General features: G+C 41.3%; 1 protein-coding gene across 4 annotated transcripts in view; it reads left to right on the top strand.

Moving 5' to 3' along the window:
* SAMD3 (sterile alpha motif domain containing 3) overlaps positions 1-22,483 on the top strand; it is a 53,485-nt gene that overhangs the window by 10,150 nt on the left and 20,852 nt on the right. For 3 of the 4 annotated variants that reach the window (XM_032843462.1, XM_032843461.1, XM_032843460.1), the window contains 3 exons: positions 12,438-12,626; positions 12,881-12,965; positions 18,534-18,701. In XM_032843462.1, the coding sequence (XP_032699353.1) occupies positions 12,438-12,626; positions 12,881-12,965; positions 18,534-18,701 (442 nt within the window). The remainder of the gene's footprint in view (positions 1-12,437; positions 12,627-12,880; positions 12,966-18,533; positions 18,702-22,483) is intronic. The other variant, XM_032843463.1, reaches the window with a different exon arrangement.

Here is a 22,483-nt window from a genome sequence, read left to right as displayed (position 1 = left end):
CCTCAGAGGGAAATGCAAGAGCGCACCTTCTTTCCCCCACCACCACCCGGCAGGGTGTCTGAAATAGCTGTACCTAAAGGGTCTGAGCTTTGGAAGTGTTACATTGTAACTCTAGTCCTTAATAAGCGATGTCCCAATGTACACAAACAGAGTAAATGCTATGAGGAGTCCTGCAGTGAGAAAACCCATTTAACTTTGTTCCACCCAGAATTCTTTCTCTGGGTCATATCTATTAACATTACAAAACAGATCTGCGGGGGCGGGGAATACTGACTTAAAGATTTCTTACCCAAGCCAGGATTCATTCATTGATCTCATACGTAAATATTTACTGAATGCTGATTCTGGGTCATGCTGTGTCTGGGCCAGCAGACCAAACCTCCAGCCCCACATTCTAAAGGAGGAGAAAAATAGCCCATAAATGCAACATTCCATTATAATATATTTAAGTGCTATGAAGATCAGTAATGCAAAGAAAAAAGGAGGGGGCATAGAGAATGAGCAGCACCTCTGTGTGGGGGCTGGGTGGTTCAGGAGGGTTCTATTTCAGATGGCACTTTTAGGAAGTCTTTTGACTTTGAGTATGTGGTGCTTGAGCACAGACCCAGATGAAGTGAGGAATGCTGGGTCACTAAGCTAGAACTGAAATTTCCTTCAGCAGAGGATACTTGTGGGCCCAGCCAGACAGGATCTGCAGAATCAGGGGAGACCAGGCTGAGACCCTTGATAAATGCTTCTCTGACCCTTGTGCTTTCCCATTAAATCTAGTATGAAGTCTTCATAGATCTGAAATAAGCTTGAGTTCTAATCATTTCCCCCTTTTTGTTCAGTACAAAAGTTACTAAATACATGCCATGAGCTACGCGTGATTTAGACTGTGAAGGAGGGGAGTGAGGGGTCATGTTGTCCTTGTCCAGGGGACCCCTGCCCCTCAGGGACAAGACCAGCATGTCTGCTGACAACTGCCATGCGGGAAAGAGATGCAGAAGCGGAGAAGCGCAGCGGACAGACATCCCCTTCTTTCTTTTACAGAAAAGAAAGAAGTAGACTTTCAGGGAAGCAAGTATGGACAAAGCCTCTGGGGGATACTTCATAAAAACGGAGTAAGGATTTTGAAAGGTGATTAGAAATCCAGCTGAATGAAAACAGGACAGGAAAGGAAAGGGACATTCACAGCAAAGCAAACAAACTCCTGAAAAGGTAGAGGGGATCCTGTGGAGTATTTTGGGAAAGTGAGAGACAGAGGTGGAGAAGATGGAGTTGCGGGAGGTGGTAAGAGGTAAGGAGGCTCTGTGCTCTGTGCATGAGCTGAGCAACTGTACATCAGGTTCACCTGCAGGGTTTCAACAAATGATACCAGGGCCCCAGACCAGTCCTCCTCAAGCTCTTCTGTACTTGAAAATCACCGGGGAGTCTCGTTAAATTGCAGATTCTGATTTCATAGGCCGGGGGTGGGGCCCGAGATTCAGCATGTCTAACGAGTTCCTAGGGAATGCCAAGGCTGGGGCCACCCTTGGGTAGCAAGTAAGGCACGACACCAATGAGAATTTCTGGTGACATGCAATGCTGTCAGTGTCACTAAGTGTCTGTGTCCCTCCAAATTTCATATGTTGAAACTCTAATCCCAATGTGATGGTATCTGGAAGGGGGCCGTTGGGGGGTAATTAGGTCATGAGGTTGCCGCCCTCATGGACGGGATTGGTGCCCTTGTAAGAAGAGGCCAGAGAATTTGCTGGCTATCCTTCCACCATGTGAGGACACGACCAAAGATGGCCTTTGTAAACCAGGAAGAGGGTGTTCACCAAGCACCCAGCTGTGCAGGCACCCCTGATCTCAGACTGCGCAGAGCTGTGAGAAGTCAATGTTAATTCAGCCACCCAATTCTAATTTGTTGCAGCAGCTCAAGCAGACAGTGTGAGACCTGTGCATCAGTATTTTTTTTTAAATTTTTTTTATTTATTTGAGAGAGAGAAAGAGAGGGAGGAGAGGCAGAGGAGAGGGCATCTTCAGGCAGACTTCCCGCTGAGCACGGAGCCCAACCCAGGACTCAGTCCCAGGACCCAGAGATCATGACCTGAGCTGAAACCAAAAGTTAGATGCTCAACCTATTGAACCACTTAGGTGCCCCCCTCCCAGTGCATCAATATTTTTTAAAGTTCCACTCACAATTCTAGTTCATAATGAGAATCGAGAACCACTGCTAGAGATCACAGGGAATTTTTGTCATTTATTGTGATAGTGATGTAGGGAATGGATTGGAGAAAGGATGAGAGGAGGAAGGTGCTAGACTAAAGTTTAAGCAATAGATGATGAAGATCTAAATTAAGACAGTGGTAGTGGTGAAAATTATATTTAAAAATAAAATCAAGAGGACTTGATGGTTAATTAATCCAGGGGGAGGGAAGAATCTTCCTCAGTGGTAAGTTTTCTCTTGTATTTTAGGCTTGAGCAACTGGGTGATGGTGGTGCCATTATCCAAAATAAGAAAACAATCAGAATAACATTGTGAAGGAGATGTCTAATAGTGTATTCAATAGAATAGAAGCAGCCCGGGGCTTCTCAATACGTTTTGTCTTATTTTGTTTCTTCCCTTCTCTTCTCTTCTTTTCTATTCTCTTCTCTTCTCTTCTCGTCATGTCTCCTGTTCTCTTTTTTTCTTTTCTTTCCTTTCTCTTTTCCCCCTTTCCTTTCCTTTCCTTTTCCTTCCTTTCCTTTTTTCCCCCTTTCCTTTCCCTTCCTTTCTTTTCCTTTCCTTTATTCTCCTCACTACTTTACACATTAGCATTACATATAAATAAACACCAGACAGGAGTCACTCTGAGCACCGTTCACTAGCACAACATCTCAAGGAGAGGGACTCGCCATTTTTGTTCAGAAGTCTGGTTTTCTCCATTCCTCAGCGAGCCACGGAATGCATCTACCTACAGTCATAGTCAGTAGATATATCAGGTTACCTGAATCCTTTCAGGTGCCGAACTGAGATTTTTATGGAGCCATATAGTGGATGGAACTGGCAAACCCCAGCCCAGGTGAGCAGGGTAGGGGGAAAACCAAATCACTAAAGGTCTTGCCCCATGAGGCACGTAAAGCCAGCACTCTGGGCCAGATTTGCCCCCTCCCACCGACCCCTGCAAAAGTTGTTCTGAGGACATATACTGTTCTCTGTGAGGTCGGGATCCAAAAGTCTAGTAATATGAAGGTGGATTTTTTTTTAAGCTGCCTTAGATCCATTCAGGCCTGAGAGATCAGATTTTGATACTTCTAAAGTAGAAATGGTAGTACTGAACCATTTTGCAACAACAGAGTAGGTAACGTCTCATTACTTTTGCTTACGTGTGCATGAGGAACAAAAACAGAAAAGAGGGACTTGGACATGATAGTTCTGTGAGACCTATCTGTGAGTTTTTGTGACTGTCATGCTCATAAGTATAAGTAGTAAAGATAAAGCCTAGAAGTTTCTGGATTTTTGTGGGTCTGTCAATATCACGAGGAGTTGAACAATGGGAAGACATAAAATATTTGTTTATTTTAGGCTTCTTTTTGTGATTAGTCAGAGCCCCAAAGGCTGCTGGGTCTTTGAATCTCACACTGGCAGCCAAAGACGGGGAGAATTTGAGAGGAGTCTCTCTGTCTGTGCCACAGCACATGCTTGATGCCCTCCACATCTCTACCCCCTTTTTAAGTCTGACTATGTGTTCACACATGCTCTTCAGAAACTAAATTCCTCTGGAAACCTGACAGTTTAAATGGCAGATGTGAAAGCCTGCAGCTATAAAACACAAATTAAAAGCAAACATCAGAATGCTGACAATGTGGAGCAAACATTTTCTGTATTGGCAGTGGGGACCATCAGTTCCAGCAACAGAAGAGCATTTTCTTCATAGTCCAGGCATGTCTTGCGGTGACATTGTTCCCTGTTTTCAGAGGTGGTACCTCAGCTTGTTCATTGGCATGTATCTCTCTACTGAGCTTTTCCAAACTTCTTGTTCGCTTTGTTTTCTCAGCAGTGGAGAGTCTTGCTGAGCTAAAGTAAAGCAGGTGATTTCCAGAGCACTGGTGTGTAACAGAGCGATGTTTCTGTATAACTTGTAGTTGTGAAGTGTGATCACTATTTTGAAGAGATATATTATAACATCCTCTTCTTTTCTAGGCTAAGATGACAGCAAGTTCTTTAAACAGATGTCCGAGCCTTCAGTGGCCTCCTTCTTCTTCTTCTAGGTTCCAAAAACATCTCAGCCTTTAGATGTTGTTTTGGTCACATGTCATTTGGCTTTGGCATGTCAATCAATAACATGGGGCTAGGCATGGCAATCAATAACACTGTCAGTGTATGAAGTCGGTGAGCTTGGGTGTGGAGAATAAAATGAAAAATGAGATCTCAAAAGAAAGTAGCCATTGGGACACAGTCTTTCAGTCTGGTCCTTGGAGAGCATAGTATTTGTCACCACTTTCTCTCCCGATGGTGGGAAGACTACCCCTGGAGGTACTTTGGATATGAAGACCAAGTCCTGTAGCCATAATGAGTATTCTCACAGAAAAGCACCCCATTTGTCCCTTGTTCTTCTTCCTGGAAAACTGGAAAGCCATATTTTTCTGTAAGATTAAAGGAATATCACTGTTCCTGAAGGTGGCAGATGATCTCTTTAGCAGGTGCCCTTGGAGAAAAGTGTCATCGGGGCGCTGAAGTTTAAAAAAGCAGAGATGATTCATGAAATGACTGTGTCTCCGAAGGTCAACCAAGATTCAGATGAGTGTGGTGGGAACTCTGGTTCTATAGAGAAGCCTTACGGGACACAGCTGAGCCTGGGTGAGACACTGAGGAGAACTTCTTTGGGAGGATTTTGGGGGGGGAAGAGGAGTGTGTTTGATCATTTGGTAATTCTCCACAGCCACAGCCTACTTCTTGTATACCTTTTGTGTCTACAGAGGATGCTGCTCCAATCCCAGATCTGCCTCTCCAGGATCTGGGTCCCATTGGTTTTCGTATCTCAAACAAAAGAACTTGTGTGGTCTTTCTTTTTGCTGGCACATTGGCTTGATGCCTTGCTAGTCAATGGTTCCTTTGAGATAGGTTGGGGATTTTTAATGTAACAGAACTCTCCTTTTGGAAAGATGTCATTTTTTTGTGTGTGAAAACACAATGCATGGAATAGAAGACTATATTTATCATAGAATATTAAATTTTATATCTTTCTCAAATGTTCCTAAATCATTTACAACATTTTTATTACAAACTGTTCCACTCCACAAATTCACAAGGAAATCAAAGCAGATAAGGAGGCAAGACTTAAGTTGAGTACCCACAGGGTCAACACTAGACTAGGCCATGTGGGGGGGGGTGCAGACAAGGAAGACTCCCCAAAAGCCAGAAGAGTGGAGGAAGGTCCACCAGAAGAGAGGGCTTAAGATGAGCTTAGAGGAAGGAGGGGAAACTTCAGACTCTCAGGGTGAGAGATACAACTGCTGACACATGGGTAGTGTGTTCTGGAGATAGAGAAGGCTGGATCTGAGAAGTCACATTGGATGATAGCTGATGATAAGATAACCCCAAATTGGACCATATGATGAAGGGTCCTAATTATTGTGATGATGAGTTCAAATCTGGGATATTCAGAAGTTACACACTATGAATTTTATTTTTGTTCACAGAATCTAAAAACCCTATCACCTGCGTTATTTGTGGAAATGTGCAAGGGAAGAATGAGAAAATTTCCTTTCTGGTCTGGAGGTTCAAGAGTTTATATTCTCCCTAAAGCAAGAGTATCTGCTTTCAGGGGGATGAAATAGCTGCCAACGTTCAATAGCTCTAAATGGGGTTTTATTGCAGGGAATAGTTCCAGGTCTTTCCTTCCAAACATACATTTTTACATGCAAATATGTTAATAAATCATAGTCATTTTCTTCTGGGAGAGTTCCATGAGCCCAAAGGGCTGATAGTTGAAGAATGGACCTTACTCAGACCTTCCCTTAGAAAAGGCAATAATCACCCTGTTCTCAGGGAGACCAGATACTGAAGATGCTATTGGACAAAGAGATGAACATAGTGCACTGGGTCCACGATGGCCCATCTACCCTGTTCAATGCTTAGTATCTGATGGCTAGGGACAGAAGAATCCTGAATCATCCATGTCACTCAACATATAGGTTACACTGTAAGTAAATAGGAAGAGTATCAAGCCTATAATAATTGGGAAAATGGTGAAGTTCCCATGAAGAATCAGAAAAGGCAAAACAACTAGTATGGTTAGGTGTTGAAGATGAAGTTTCAGCTGTCCCATACACTTGGTCTTTAAACTATGGGACTTCTAGATTTGCAGTGAAATTTCCACATTGGCTTCTGTCTAATCCCAGCAATCTTGCAATACCTGAAGTATTTTTAATTCTTTTACAGACAAGAAATAGTCCCCCCCACAACCAAATGCTGGATTCTTGGGTATTTGGGCTGCATGTGGCTCATACATGATGTCCAGTTATCAGATCACATAAGCCCAGAGACAGCTGACCTCCTCTGTAGACTCCAGTCACTGTGACAGTTGTCAGTCACAGACAACATGAGTGGTCCTTCAGAATAAACTGCTTCAAAAGACAATGGTTGAAGTGACAGTGCAAGGGTTCATCAAATTAGGGCAAAATTTGTTATGTGATTAGGACAAATGTACGAGGCTAGCAATAGCCTACTCTCCATGTATATAGGCTTCTTTTCCAGCTCTATTTCATGTCTGAATATCTTGTTTGTCTTCTCTCTAGAGATAGTCTTCTTATGGATATTCCTCTTGGACATCCATTTCATTATCATGACAGGGCAATAGGGTGTTAGGAAGAGCTTCTCTATAGGAACCTGGGAGCCTGGCAAGCTACAGAGAGATGTTACTTTCGAATATCATCATTGACAACTTTCTTTACATGTCCATACCTCAGATGACCAGGTCTGACTTAGATTAGTTTGCTGTGGTCATTCAGTTAGATCATGGGCCTAGAACCTGAGTTGCTTCTTTCTCTTGGGCCTGGTTACTATGTCAAGCAAGACTGGTGTAGTATACTGGGTCCCTGGGCTATGTCTTGGGTCAAGGAGTAACCTGGAAGCCATTAACCAGTTCCAGCTGGCTGCTCCCCTGACATGATGATATCAGTGTTTATGTAAAATTAGAGAGAAGATCAAGAGGAGAAGGTTTTATGAGTATCTACAGGGATAAAATTTGAAAACACAGAATTTTAAAAATGAACTATTACCGTATTGGTTTTCAGTCTCTTTTCTCATTTTTTGGATTAGACTATTTCTATTGCTCTGCCTTCAAGCTCACTGACTCTTCTCTATATAATGTCAATTCTACTGTTAATCCTATCTAGTACTTTTTAAAAATTTTCCAATTTTGTGATGTCCTATTATTTTAATCACTTTAGCATATTTTCCTTCAAGTCACTGAACATTGTTATACTAGGTGTCTTAAAGTCCTCATAGACATCTGGATCATCTCAGCATCACACTCTATTAAATGTTTTTATCTTGAGAAAGGGTCACACTTTTCTGGGGTTTTTGTTTGTTTATGTTACATAATTTTGGATTGTATCTTAGACATTGTGAATGTCACAGTGTGGAGACTCTTGATTTTGTACTATTTACTCTAAGAGTGTGGAGTGTTGGTTAGTTTGTTTTTGCAACGCAACAAAATTGGTTGGACTTGAACTAAAAATTGTTTTGGGGATCAGCCCAAATCCAAGTTTAGTTCTCTTATTCTTAGTTGGGCTATGCACATGTGTAATTCTAGATCAGCCAAAGATTTGGACAGTTTATTCACAGAATTCGTAGTTCCTCTTGCTAGCTATCATCTTTCTACGATTCTCTTCTCCCTTTCCGGAGAGGAGATTGCCCAAATTCTGTCCACTAATTCAGTAGTCCAGAAAGACCTCAGGTTTCCTATTAGAGTTTTGAGCAGCACCTCCTGAGGCCGACCTTCAGGCCAAAAGTCATAAAATGGAAACTCATTTTATGTCTTTATTTTCTTCCAAGTGTAGATTCTCTTCAGAATCTGCCTGCTCTTTTTCTACTTTCTGGTGTTTTCTGATAATTTTTTTATTGCTTAGTTGTTTATTTTTGTATGTTGTCCAATGCTAATAGCTATTATGCATAGGATAATTTGTCCAGTGTGAGCTAATTAGGCCATTCCAGAAGCAGAACTCTGCTAGTTAACTATCAAAGTAGTCCACATTTGAGTGATGAATGCTTGGATAAATGTAGTAACTTGAACAATGGAGAGAAGTAGGCAAATATAAGAGATAAGATACAGAGAAATTTTCATGACACCCAGATGTGAAGAATTAAGACATTTAAACTGTTAAGTCTGAGTTGTTAAAGAGATACAAAGTGATACAATGAAAGACACATGGAAATTGGAATGGTATCTTAGTTCAGCTGCCATAATAAAAAAGACTGGGTGTTTTCAACAAACTGATTTCTTACATTCTGGAGACTGGAAAGTCCAAGATCAAGGTGTCAGCCAATTTGGTTTCTGGTGAGAGCTTTCTTCCTGGCATGCAAATGGCCAATATGATGAAGAAAGAGAGTGTGCTCTCTGATGTCGCTTCTTATAAAGACACAAATCCTGTATATCAGGGGCTCATTTTACCTTAATTATTTCTATAAAAGTCCTATCTCCTACTACAGTCTCACTGGGGATGGGGGCTCCAACATATGAATGTGGGTGGGGGAGACACAATTCAGTCGTAGCAAATGGAAAAGTGGCTTTGAAATGAAAAGATTATAATTTATTTTAGACATGTTGACTATGAAATGAATAATGTACAAATTGCTGGAGGTGGAGGATAAAGCATGGAAAAGAGAAGATTATGGATGATTTATAGTCCTTCAACATGTAACTCAGAGCTGAGGCTGTGGGGGCTGGGTGAGATGTAGGAGGGAGAAAGCATAGATCAATACTGAGGATTAAGAGGGCAAAGACCAAGCCATGTGCAAACTCTCACAGAGGATAAAGGACAAAAAAGTCAGCAAATAAAATGAATGAGTTCTTGGAGAGATAGAGAGGAGGCAAGTAAAATAGTGTGTAGAAAACGAGAAAGAAGGGAGATATGCAAAAGTGGTCAATTGTGCTAAATGTGGTCAGAAAAGTCTTGAAAAAGGCCAGTCTTAAAAGGCCCTGGATTTGTAAATTAGGAAATCATCATTGACTCTTGAGGATATAGTCTTATGAAGTGACTGGGAAGAGATCAATGTGCAAGAGATTAAGGAAAGGCAGGATGGGAATGATGGGAGGGACATATTTGGAGTGTAGACGGTGAGTTGTCTCTCCAGGCTAGCGAATGCAGTGAGGAACCCTGAAATGTTAACAATATTGTTGAGACCAAATTGAATTCAGCCGTGCACAGATAACCACTCTTTTCAGCTGACCACATTCTTCCTTTCATCAGTCATTGTGCACTAACTCCACTAAAGCAAAAGTATCTTGCCGGAGATAAAAGAAAGTCTCTGCTCCTGTGTAACAGATAGATGTCTTCTGCTCACTGCCAAGGCTCAACCTTGGTCTTCTGTGTGTTGAAATCTTTCCCAAGGGGGGGAGCTCAATCTGACCTTCTCTTACTAGAGCCATCTTCCTTATCCGGAGCAAGCCCCCTACCATCTGCAATATTAGATGAATTTTCACCGTAATTGAAGTAGTGAGCACTGTGTGTTGTATTGCAGCTGATGAATCATGAAATTCTACTTCTGAAACTAACAATACGATATATGTTAAATTGTATATAAATTTAAAACTTTTTTAAAAATTAAAAAAATAAATATAAGAAAAATTTTAAAAAGTTAGACAACGTTTCAGAATCCAACGAGATTTTTCATGAGAATCTCAACTCATAATTTTTTTTAAATTAATGTATATTGCAACAATGACTCTGCCACTTATCATATGTATCAACTTTATTACAATTTTTTCTATTACAAATATTAACTCTACCTACGAACTGAGTATTTAGTCCAGTAGACTTTCATTCAGTAAGACTGGGTTCAATACTAGCCATTAATATTGTCGTAGAAGATTTCCCGTTGATTTTACTGAATACCCAGGCTTGAGAGCCATTGGATCAGCAGTTTGTTGTTTTGTGGTATTTTGTTGAAGAGCACTGGCCCTGAGGTGGGAACCGAAATATTAGTGTCCTCGGTTTGGGATTGCTTTCTGATCCCTGCCTTTGCTCTAGGGTGACTTCTATTGGTGTTCTGCTCAACTGTGCCTCAATTAACATAAGATGAATAATCTTAACCTCACCGTAAAGATTTTTTTTTTTTTTTTGATCCAACGCAAATACCATTTGAGGGATGGTAAATGATTGTGTATGCAGTTATCTGCTTCCAAATTAGAGTGTATTTTTAATTTCTGGGGAGTCTCTTTACTTGAGTAATATTTGTTTGGACTTGTTTTAGTTGGCATAATTTGTATTCCCCTCACTTCCAGAATACCTTGTTGAATTGCTTTAATTTAAAGAAAAAAAACTGGTGCCTCTGATTTTGCCTAATGATGCTATTAAAGGGAAAATGGAATAGATGGAGTAACTAGCTTTGATAGAGCTTGGTATGTGTCTAGCTACATTTAGGGAGTTTGAAAAAAATAATGTATAGTCCTTGTACTGTCCCTACCCTTATTTTGTGGAGAAGTGACATATAGGAAAATATATAGAACAAGAAAGTAAACATTGTATGAAGGCCTATCTGATGGCATGGAAATACTGAAGTTACCCACTGGTGCAGGACAATAAGAGATAGCAACCTCCAAAGCCTAAAGGCATCATGCAGCTAATTTAGCCACTAAAAACTTCTGGGGGGAAAGGAGGTAAAATGTATGGAAACCAAGTTTAACACTTGCACAGTTATAGCACCTTTTGGAATCATTGGGAAAGTACAAAATACAGCCAACAAAACTTGTCTTACTTTACACCCCTGCTCTGAGGGGGTAAAGGATAGATCACAGGTGAAAGAAAGAAGTTAATGCAATAGGAAAGGAAATTGGGATTTTAGAAAATGAAATGGCATAAGGTAGACCTCCAGTAACAACTGGTCGAAAGATTGAATGAAATGAGAGAAACATACTGGAAGGAGATTGGGCTGAAGCACGAATTTCATCTGGGAATTGCCAGTTGCTTCATTGGATCAAGCATTACATTATCCGTGTGGTTCTTTTAGCCAGGACATATTTTCCCCACTGATACAGGACTGCCAAAGGGGAAATAAAAGACAGAGCTTATCATGAAAAGGGAGGGGAGCGCTCTCTCTTCTTTCTTTATTGCCTATGTTTCATTATGCCTCATGCACTCTTATAATATATGACTTCAAATTCTAAAGGAAGCCTGGCTTTTCAAAACTCATCAGAATTTTGTTTGGACAACGAAGGATTCCATGGGCACGCCAGAAAATAAAGCTACTTGGGCTAATTCAGGAAATCTACTTGGGCTAATTCAGGAACTCCTTCTCTTGTCTTCCACTTGGCTCGCCTCTGCTTCTTCGCTTCCATTCCAAGACAAGCCTGTTGCCTCTGGTAACTTGCTAGGAAATTTTACTATAGGTTCTTCTTTTTACACACTTGATGATCGGTTACTAACTTTAAGGTTTTCAAGTCCTTCTGATGTTTAATTCTATAAATAGCTTTACTGTGGTATCATTTATATAACATAAAATTCATCTATTTAAAAGAGCTCAGTTGATTTTAGCAAATTTATACAGGTTTGCAGCCCCCATCACAGTCCATTTTGGGATGCTTCCATCCCCCTGAATAATTCCCTCACACCCCTTTGCAGTCAGTCCCTGCTCCAATCTCCAGCCCCAGGCAAACACTGATCAGCTTGATTTGCTTTCTGTGGCTATAGTTTTCTGTAGTCTTTTCTAGAAACTTCATCTGAATGTTAGTATCTGATATGTACTTTTAATTTAGAAACTCAGTTTACCTTATTAAAATGGCCAAAGACCAACTAAATTAAGTGGATCCTGTATGTCACTATAAACAACAGAGTAAAGCAGTTAGAAGAATTTCCTCGATCAGGTGCTGAGACTTTAATTGTGTGCCTCATTTGCTCTGCTGAGTTGGAACTTACTCCCTTTTAGTTGGGCCTTTTGTTCAGTTTTGAGCTATGCATTATCTATTCCATCTTCAAGATGAATGAATCAATCTTCTTTCCAACTTCAGGCTTTATTCCATGGTCAATTTTAGTAAGACACGTTTTCCGGAACTACAAATATTTATGTGTGTACAAAGGGAAAGAAAACAGAGATACCTAATGAGTCCTCAACCATTGGCGGTGGATGAATGGATGCAAGATGGATTGATGAATTCCATATGTAGCCCTCAGGAAAGTAGTTGATATTTTAAGTTCTCAGGATGTAGAGAATTCACAAGTTGCTTCTCTTTGAAATAGAATTTCACTCTCTGTGTGTTTTTATTTAGCAGAAGGAATGTGAAACGTGTTCTAGCAAGGACAAAAGCATTGCAATGGACTAAGTCCTATGTTTTACCAGAGTTTCCCTATGATGTCAAATGCATGTTAGCAGAACAGAAGTGTCCCGATCACAGCATGAGGATAAGGATCATTGAGTTTCTCCAGGCCGACATGACTAAGTATCTGGAAGGCTCACTGTAAGTAATACCAGGGTGGACGTGCTGCTTTGGGAGGGGGTCTGTTTTCCGAGTAGAGTAGAACTCATTTGGATCCAGTGTGCTTCAGATTTTGGGTGACATACTGTTCATAAGCCCCACGTTGTCCAATATTTGAATATCTACGTTGTTATATAGAAGGATCTAAAGAACAGTGAGTGTAATTTGGACTCAACTTGTAGGAAAGAACGTGGGCTGTTTGTGGTAAAACATGTCCTCCTTGTTGCACTCATCAGGTATCCCAGCACCCAGCAGTACAATGATGTGGTCAATGCCCTGCTGCAGACCCACCCTTTCCTGGACGAGGACGGTTGTGGCTTCGTAAGTGACCACGTGGCACCATACCATTCATCCCACTGCATCTTAAAATAGTGGCATTGTATTGTCCGGTAATCATATGTCCCATTCCCCTTTCCTTAGTCTCTTATCTGTCTGTGTCTGTTTCTCTTGCTCTGTCTTCTTGGACCCATTGTCTCTGTCTGGTCTCTCTCTGATTCTGTTCCATTAGCCTGATCTCATTCTGCCAGTCCCTGTTTTTTTCTTAGCTTTGGTTTCTCTCCACCCTCCTCCTCTTTTCTTCCTCCATCTACCCCACCCACCCACCACTGCCCCGCTCTGCTCTTTTTGGGTACCTTCTCTGTCTCTCTGTGTGTTCCTTTGCCTTTAAAAAAAAAAAAAAAGATTTTTTTAAGGGCAGTTTTAGGTTTACAGCAAGATTGAGAGGAAGGTACAGAGATTTCTCATGTATCCCCATCCCGACATGCATAGCCTCCCCCATTATGAATGTCCTCCTCCAGAGTGGGACATTTGGTACAATGGGTAAATATATAGCTACACATCATAATCACTCAAAGTCCATAGTTGACATTAGAATTCTTGCTTGTGGCTGTACGTTCTACGGGTTTGAACAAATGTATAATGACACATATCCATCATTATTGTATCTTACAGAGTATTTTCACTGACCTAAAAATCCCCTGTGCCCCACCTGTTCACGCCTTCCCCATCTCCTTCCTTTGTCTTCTTTGTCTCTCCTCATCATCTTTCTGTCTCTCCCTCAAAGCAATTTGGAAGCTTATGTTTACTGTTGAGTCTCCAGGGAGGGTCTTGAAGGGATGTAATACACAGAAGGAGAAGGACATGACCGCCCTACTTCACTGCTGTCATCACTGGAGTGTTGCTTGCCTTCCTCCCTTCTTTCCTTCCTTCTGTTTTCTTGCTGTATTTTCAAGAAATGTTTATTATGTATGGATAGAATGAGAATTTTCTGAGTGGGAGAGGGCCATATATATTCTTTTTTACCACCCAGACTCAGGAAAGGGATTGTAACTATTGAAGTAACTATTGAAGCCCAGTCCAGAATTTAGGCATTTTTGCTTCTAGTTTGACATCCTTCCTAAAATATGCTGCTGCCTATAAAAGCACACTGTAAAATAAACTAATTTTTTCTAAAAAACAAAACAAAACAAAAAACAAACCCACTATACAAAAAACTACAAAATAAACAAACCTATTTGTCACAACATTGATAATAACACTGATATGCCTGACAAAATTGATTAGAAAATGCCTTCTACACTCAAGATATACTGTCAGGCAACTAATCAGTGTTACTGTGTATAGAGCTAATTGTGTCTTAAAAAATAATTTGAATTTGCTGTTTGAATAAGTTACATATTCACAAAGTTCAAAATTCAATAGCGACAATAAGATATAAATGGAAAAGTCTCCCTCCCACTTCTATCCCCCAGCTACCTTATCTTCTTCCCCAGAAGTAACTAACGTTATTAAAGATTCCTTCTAGAGAATCTTTGCATACATATAAACAAATACTTATTTATCCAATTACATTTTGACCTTTAGTTTCATAGTTATGAAAGTGAGACAAATAGAGAGTAATGAATAATGTTTACTTTGATCTTGTGTGCATTTTACTCACTTCTATCCCCAGTGGCATTAACGAAAGATGGTTAGCTGATAAGAATTGAAAAATTGCTTGGCATGTTATGGCCCGTGTTTGCACACACAGGATGAAAGGGGAAACTCTGGTGCATGGTAGAAAAGGTTCGTGTGTGTGTGTGTGTATGTGTATGTATGTGTGAGAGAGAGCGAGAGCGCGCACAAGCGAGCAAGCTCTTGGTTATTTTTAGGGCTAATTTTATTCTCAGCTTCTTATTTTGAAAATTTTCATGTCTACACAGAAGTTGAAAGGTGCTGCAGTGAACACCCATATACCCAAGAAACCCAAGGTTTCTCCATCTTGGCAGTACTTAGAATTTAGGCTGGCTGAGTCTTTGTGCTGGCGGCTGTCCCCTACATTATAGGGTTTTTGACAGTATCCCTGGCATTCCCTGGGTGTGAGGAGCCCCCAGACACTCATCCAGACCATGAGAACAACCACCAAATCTCTCCAAAGATTGCCGCGTGCATTCTGGGAAGAGGGCAAAATCCTGACACTTCAGAATCACTGTTCTAGATTCACTAGGTATTAATAGGTTGTCACATTTATTTTTCCTGGCTCATATTTATTTATTTGTTTGTTTTGGCTGAAGCATTTGGAAACAAAAAACAGGTTTCAGATGGCATTCCTAAACACCTCAGCAGATATCTTGTAAGGACAGAGATGAACTCCTCTCTAAGCACAATGCCATTTTTACACCTAAGCCAATGAGCAGTAATTGCATCACATCATACACAATAACTGCATAAAGACATATATAACCTATATTCCCATTTCTTCAATTGTTCCAAAAGTGTTTTTGAAATGGAGTTTTTTCTATAAAATTAAATCAAGGATTATTCATTGGATTTGACCTTGTCTCTTCAATTTCATTTTTTCTTGGAGAGTCTCTCTGAACCCTCCCTCTTCCCTTTTCCTCCTGATATTTATTTTTTGCACAAGTCTAGTCCAGTTGCCATGGAAGATGGTTCATATTCTGGGTTTGTCTGACTGTTTCTGAAGGATTATATCTGGGTTTAAAATGCGGAGCAAGGACCCGCTGGAGATACCATGGACTACTTCCCCTATCAGATCAGGGACCCAAAATTTCAGGGCTATTTTGTATTTCAGAGGGAGTTGAAGGAGAACCTGTACCCACGCAGCTCTTCCCACTGCACTGCCCGCCTCCTCCTGCACCCCAGGTGGAAAAGCAGCCAGAGGGAGAATGATTATTCAGTGACAGAGGTATTTTCTACTGAGGCATCTGGAAAAGGCATGGGCAACTTAAAAATGTCCTAGCAGTTGATGGCTCTAATTCTTCCCACCAGATCAGCAGGTTTAGAAGGACTTCAGACTGTAGAAAACAAGAGGGGAAAAAATGTATTTGCATTCATTCATATTTAGGGCTAAGAAAAACACAAGCCATCCATTCTTTCTGTGCTGTTGTAGAACAGCGGTGGCAGAGGGCAAAGCCGCAAGCCTGTGGGAGGTGAGGGAGCGTCTCTGACTCATACATACCAAGGAGCTTCGTCAGAGTCTTAGCCGCCTGCCAGCCTCCACCCACAGCAGTCCTCTGCGGGGCTGCGGAAGTGTTTATGAACAGCACTCTGGTTTACAAATCACTTCCATGAGGAGCGATCATGTCAGTTGACAGGACTGGGCTTGTTGTTCCATTTTATAGTTGAAGAAACTAAGACTGAAGAGTTACTTGCTGATTTCTTGGCTAAGACACACTCAGCCTAGACCCTGGGTCCTCCCAATGTCAATCCTTCTTCTGAAGGGTAGGGCATGACTCTTCTAGAGACTTAAGCCAGAGAAGAAGGAATGGAAGAATTTAAGCACCAGACAGTACCAATATGACCCGAGTGGCATTCTCATTTGCCCATGAGGAAACAGAGCTTAGAAGAGGTGCCCCAAATCACTGTCTCTTGGGCCTGTTCAGGCATATGGCACGACAAGGAAGTCGAGGGACTGAGAAGCAGCCCTGAGACTCAGGGTTTTAGAAGTAAGTGAGGTCCTGAGCAAGGAAGGCCAAGACTCAGAATCTTGATTCTGATCTGTTGCTTCCACACGTGGGTCCCTCTACCTCACAGAGGACTGACACAAGACATCCAATATTTATAGTTTCCCAGATGCAGCAAGCCCAGTGCAGACACGAGCCTGTCTTCTTGTGCTTATAGATAAGTGAAAGGAAAGGAAATAAAGAGGGAAGGAAGGAGGGGAAGGGAGGTAAGGCAGCTAGCAAGCAAGCAGGGGAGAATGGAGAGAGGAAGAATGAAAAGAACAGAACAGAAAAGCACAGAAGCAGAAACACATCACTCACATGAAGGTAAACTCCCCGTGTGGTAAGTACAGACAAGGAATGGTGAGAGCTGATAACCAGAGGACAAGAGCTGAGCTCTGGAGGCAGAGCAAGAGTTAACTAGATACCAGCAGGGCCAGGGAGGAGAGGGATAGAGCTTTCCAGGCCAGAACCAAAGGCCCAGCAGAGGAAGACAGTGTTGTTTTGTTGAGAAAGCCCGGTTGTGTCCCTCAGCTGTTGCCCAGGTCTTTGATCTCCCAAACACCACATGGCAGACAGATTCTTCTGGAGCCCAGACCTGACCATCTGGTCTCCTCTCCCTAGTGGCCTAGGAGGACTTCATAGCCTGGCTCTGTAGCTGGATTATCCATAAAGCCTTGAAAAATACAGACATCCCAGCTCTGCTCAGACCAACGGAATCAGAAACCTGAGGGTCTGGGCCAGCAGCATCAGCATCACCTGGGAACCTGTAAGAAATGCAGATTCTCAGCCCTATCCCTGACCTTCCCAACCAGAGGCTCTGAAGCAGCCTCAGCAACCTGTGTTTTAACAGATCCTCCAGGAACTGTGATTCAGGTTAAAGTTTGAGAACCACTGCTTTAGAGGAAGAACCAAGGATGAAGGTTCCCTCTGAGATACTGATGTAGTCTTTCCACGGAGAGAGGTTTAAAAAGATCTGGTTCTCGATTGCAGCGAAGCTCCGTTATGGGGTAACTGTGCTTTTCAGGATGGGGCTGGCTTCTCTCTCCTGCCTCAGTTTCTGGCCCATCCTCTTCTGGCCCATCTTAAACTCCATGTTCCAGCCATGCACAGCTCTTGGCAGCTCACCAAGTGGCACAGGCTATCCCTCTGCTCCATGGCACAGACTGCTTTATCTGGAACTTCTATCCATGCTTCCCCCTACCTGGCATTTCCCAGTTCCATCTCCATTGTCCTCCCCTCCCACCCCATTGGTTTTCTAACCTTAACATCTAAATCTCAGCTTAAGTGTACCTCCTTCAGGAAGGTTTCTGTGGTCTCCCAACACAATGTAAGATAATGCTGTCTCTTCCCCTGTTTTAACACTTTTCTTTCTGAACTTAAATTACTCATCCCTGTGCTAGATGGGGTCTACCTATGCTCCCTCTCCCTCCTGGGGCAGGATCCTGGTCTTTGTGTTTGAAACAGTAGATGCTCTACAAATATGTAGATGAATGAATGCCAACAGTATTCACCAATGTGAATTTCAAGGGATGACAGAAACATTGATTTTAAGAAAATGCATCCATCCATATAAGCATAAGACAGTATCAGTCCTTCTCTAGATCCCAGTGGAAGAGTGGAATGTGTTGTGGAGACAGCAAAGTATGGTAGAAAACATCCAATTTTGGAAATCAGAAAATCCAGATTTTTCACTCAATAACTAGGTGGCATTGGGGAAATATTTTTATTGTTCTGAGTCTATTTCCTTAGTTATGATTTAGGGATTATAGCTTTTATAGAAGTATCACTAGACCATCGTGAAGGTAAGTGGAAGGATTGTTCTATAATTTCTATTACTGTGATGTGAAAATAACTTCAATCCAAGAGTGATGAAGATTTTATTGTTTATGTGGGATTATTCCAGTCTCCTTGAAGATTAACTGTCCTGTTCTATTAATTTATGCAGTTTTTATGGAAACGAGCTCTCAAAGATCGCTTTAAATATGTTCGGAGACCCATAGAAGATGACGAACAAGTGATGAGAAATAAGTGTAAATTTGGACACCGGAGAGGCCAGACGAAGAAATCTCTTACCAATATAAGCTTTGATGAAGTTAAAATTGTCCAGATAAAAGTAAGATTGGATATTTAAATGCTCTTATAACTTGTTGGTTGATTGATTGATTGATTAAAGGATAATAAGTAATAACATCTAAAATCACTAAAACAGAATCAGATAGTCTTTTTGAAAACTGGAGGTAGGGAAGTCTGTTTGCATGGCTAATAATATGAATGATAATATGTCTAAAAGAGGGCTCCCAAAAACAGTTCGAGCGGAGCATGTTATTCATCATCTCATGTTTGTTCTTTCGCAAACTTTGAAAAACTTGGAAACACCCTTATGTTCTGGGCCTTTGAAAAATTCCGCTTCATCTCATCGTAACATAGATCTTACGTTCTTGCTGCAGACAGTTTTTGGAAATCATATTGTAAGGTAGCCTCTATCCTCAAGGTCTCAGGGAAGCCTGTAGCCCACATGCATGGATACAAACCCCATCCTGCCCTTTCATTGCCCAGAAGGTGTCCCACACCCACCCAGAAGTGGCTGCAAGGACGTTTAGGCCTAAGGGCCAGGCAGTGGCTGGGGATTCCCCCCACTGCATCGGGTTTGCTGTAAATAATGTGCATGAGGGTCCTAATTACTGAGATCCTATAAATATCATTTAACTACCTCAGAGCCCCCAGATATGGTCAAAGCCAAAAATGTCCCCTGCTAATAAAGTAAATGAACTCCTTTGGAAGGATGTCCAAAGCTACCAAGTATAAAAGAAGTCAACTCCCATGACTGCCTATTCTGTTTCCACCCCAGTCCAACATGAACATGTAATCCTAACTCTTCACCACAAGCGCATTTATGTTAGTGAATGTACTTGGTGTGAATATTTCATTTTCTTTTTTAGCTGCTGTAATTATTTGATAGTTATAAAGCAACACAGTTGGTCATCTCAATTTTCTTAGTACTATCAATATTTGAAAATCCTTCATCCCCACAACAACAACAAAAAATTTAGATGAAGCTGTATATTTTAAATATCTTACTATAATTTTCAATGAGATTTTTCAAGTTCTAAGCCAGTGAATAGAATATAATTTTATGCCCGCTCTTTGACCTGCTCTTTGACCAGAAGACAAAGGAAAGGTAACAATTTAGTGGTGTAACTTGTTAGAAACTTTGACTGCAATATTCCAGTTGCAAACTAAAATCATGACAAGATAGAGTTAGATTAATTTTAGTTATCTTTTATATTCTGAAAATAAAAAGTCACTTTGTAAAGGAACATAATTATGTCATACATGAATTGGTTTTCTCAAGAAATCTGACTTTCCATATACAAAAATGGAGTTCCTTTATATATAAAGTTTTCAAATTCAGTTTTCCTTCCTTTTCTATCATGCATGGCTCACCAAAATTCATTGGAAAGAATGAATGTAAGTTCGGTAGATTAAGAATTGTCCCTAGCACTAGAACTCAAAGGAATGTTCATAGGGTCAGAGCTCACAGGGCCTAAAGGGCCTCGTTTTTGTGGACACATCATCACTGAACCAATTTGTACACTTCCCTTCCAGTTCCTTCTCAGCACCACCTCAGTTCTTCATGGAATGACACCCTTCATGGCTCTTCCCTTCCACCCTTCTCCCCAAGAACCCCTGACAAGCCTGAATACTCAGATGAATCCTACTAAGATCCATGCAGGGGCTTTCGCTACAAAAACACATTCCCCTTCTCCCCCTACCCCCCAAAACACAGAGAACTGAATGTACCAGAGTCTGAGATGAGTTAAGTTGCCATAGAATTTAGTTTTGACCTTACCAGCTGGGGCAACAAGAGATGATAGAGTGTCCATTGTTCACACCTGAAGAGATAGTGTTTTTTCTGGCAAACACCTCTAATCAATGAAGATTTACTTGTTTCCTCCTTACAAATGGAGCCACAGACTGCTGATTCTGTCAGAGACCGTAACATCTCTGTATGTGACCTCGTGTTCTCTAGAGCCAAACGCTTTAGAGTTGGGGAAAAGTTTATCCTAGAATCTTACAGAAACAATGCGTTTCTGTACTTTGTACCCTGCATGGCAACAAGGCAAATGGTAAAACCCTAAGAAGAATGGAAAGACAAATCCATTGAATAGACTACTAACAGAATTTGACACTTCACATGAATTGCCTAAATGACTTCCCATCTGCGCTTTGAACTTCTGATAGCTCCTTTTCAGTATCTTGAAGATTTCTCAAAATTAAAGACATTTTGAATTAAGATACTTAGGCAATGTTCACGTCTTTTAAATGTTCTTGACCGGGCACAGTATTTCCACAATATAGAAAACCGTTATTTCTTGTGCAGCAAGGATGGAAAATGCTGATGGAGGCTAGAAGTCAAGAGTCAGGCTATGCCCTCAAAGGCAGGGAAGTGGGTTTGGATGAACTAGAGGAAGATTTTAGAAAGGAGTAGCAAGAGAGGGGAAGAGATTTTCTTTTGTTTTGTTTCATAGCTTTGTTTCTCTTTTGATTGTTGGGAACAATTTACCAAAGAACTGAAGGTAGATGTCTCAGTGGAGGAAGGAGTTTTTCTTAGCTCTGTCACATGGGCTTCTGCAGATAATGGAGACAGCAGAAGAATTTGTGTGGGTCTGAGGCTGGGACATGGACCTCCGGGCCAGTTCACAACTGCTAAAACTACACTATAAAACCCAAAGCATCTGCAACATCAAAGCATCCACCTGTGAGTTTTAAATCTACCTGGGTTCCTCATATTCTGTTGTAAAAAGACTCACCAACATGTTATGTGGATGGCTATGCTGGCAGAATCCCAGACTTTGTTTCCAGGCCAAGTCTCTAAAATACTGGGCATTTCACGGTGTTTAAGAATCTTTTTCCAGGGACACCTGGGTGGCTCAGTTGGTTAAGCGACTCCCTTCAGCTCAGGTCATGATCCTGGAGTCCCAGGATTGAGTCCCACGTTGGGCTCCCTGCTTGGTGGAGAGCCTGCTTCTCCCTCTCTCTCTGCCCGCCGCTCTGCCTACTTGTGCTCTCTCTCTGTGTCACTGTCAAATAAAAATAAATTTAAATTCTTTTTCCGGGTGCCGGGGTGGCTCAGTGGGTTAAAGCCTCTGCATTTGGCTCAGGTCATGATCCCAGGGTCCTGGGATCGAGTCCCTCGTCAGGCTCTCTGCTTAGCGGGGAGCCTGCTTCCTCCTCTCTCTCTCTCTGCCTGCCTCTCTGCCTACTTGTGATCTCTGTCTGTCAAATAAATAAATAAAATCTTTAAAAAAAATATTTTTCCAACCTCATGATCTCATGTTACTGCTGTGTCTTGTAGCCCAACGCAGCAGCTGTGCTCCATAGCTCATATGTGTCTGACTTTTAGTTCTAGGTCTAAGCAGTTTGCAGCCCTGTGAATTGATAAATCTATTTCTTTTGTTTAATTCCCTTTGACGATACTTTGTCTTATGTCTAGAAACAGAGGTATAATTAGATTCTCAAAACAGTAGACTTAACTGAATAATGTCCTAAGTTGCTGACATTATCCTGTTTAAGTGAAGATACTAGTTTTAAGAGCTTATAGAAATTATATAGAACTGCATAGCCATGTGATGGAATTTTACTTTGCAGTATTTTGTTGTGAAAAATCTCAGGTGCTAATTAAAGTTGAATGAGTCCCACTTCTTAATTCATGGCCTATCATGGTCTTTTTCCCATGTGAGGCCTGTTGCTATTCTCTTCTGTCTTTCTGTTCTCACCCCTATCTGTTCGTCCCTTACCTCTGCCCTTGAGCCACCATTCCAATGTATTCTATACATAACTTTTAATCTGTAAGTGTTCTAGAATGTGTACTATTATTTTGGGATACACACACAC

The sequence above is a fragment of the Lontra canadensis genome, unplaced genomic scaffold, assembly GCF_010015895.1.
Source record: "Lontra canadensis isolate GAN:19392208 unplaced genomic scaffold, GSC_riverotter_1.0 scaffold141, whole genome shotgun sequence".
Classification (NCBI taxonomy): domain Eukaryota; kingdom Metazoa; phylum Chordata; class Mammalia; order Carnivora; family Mustelidae; genus Lontra; species Lontra canadensis.
This window is presented reverse-complemented; position numbering and strand designations above follow the sequence as displayed.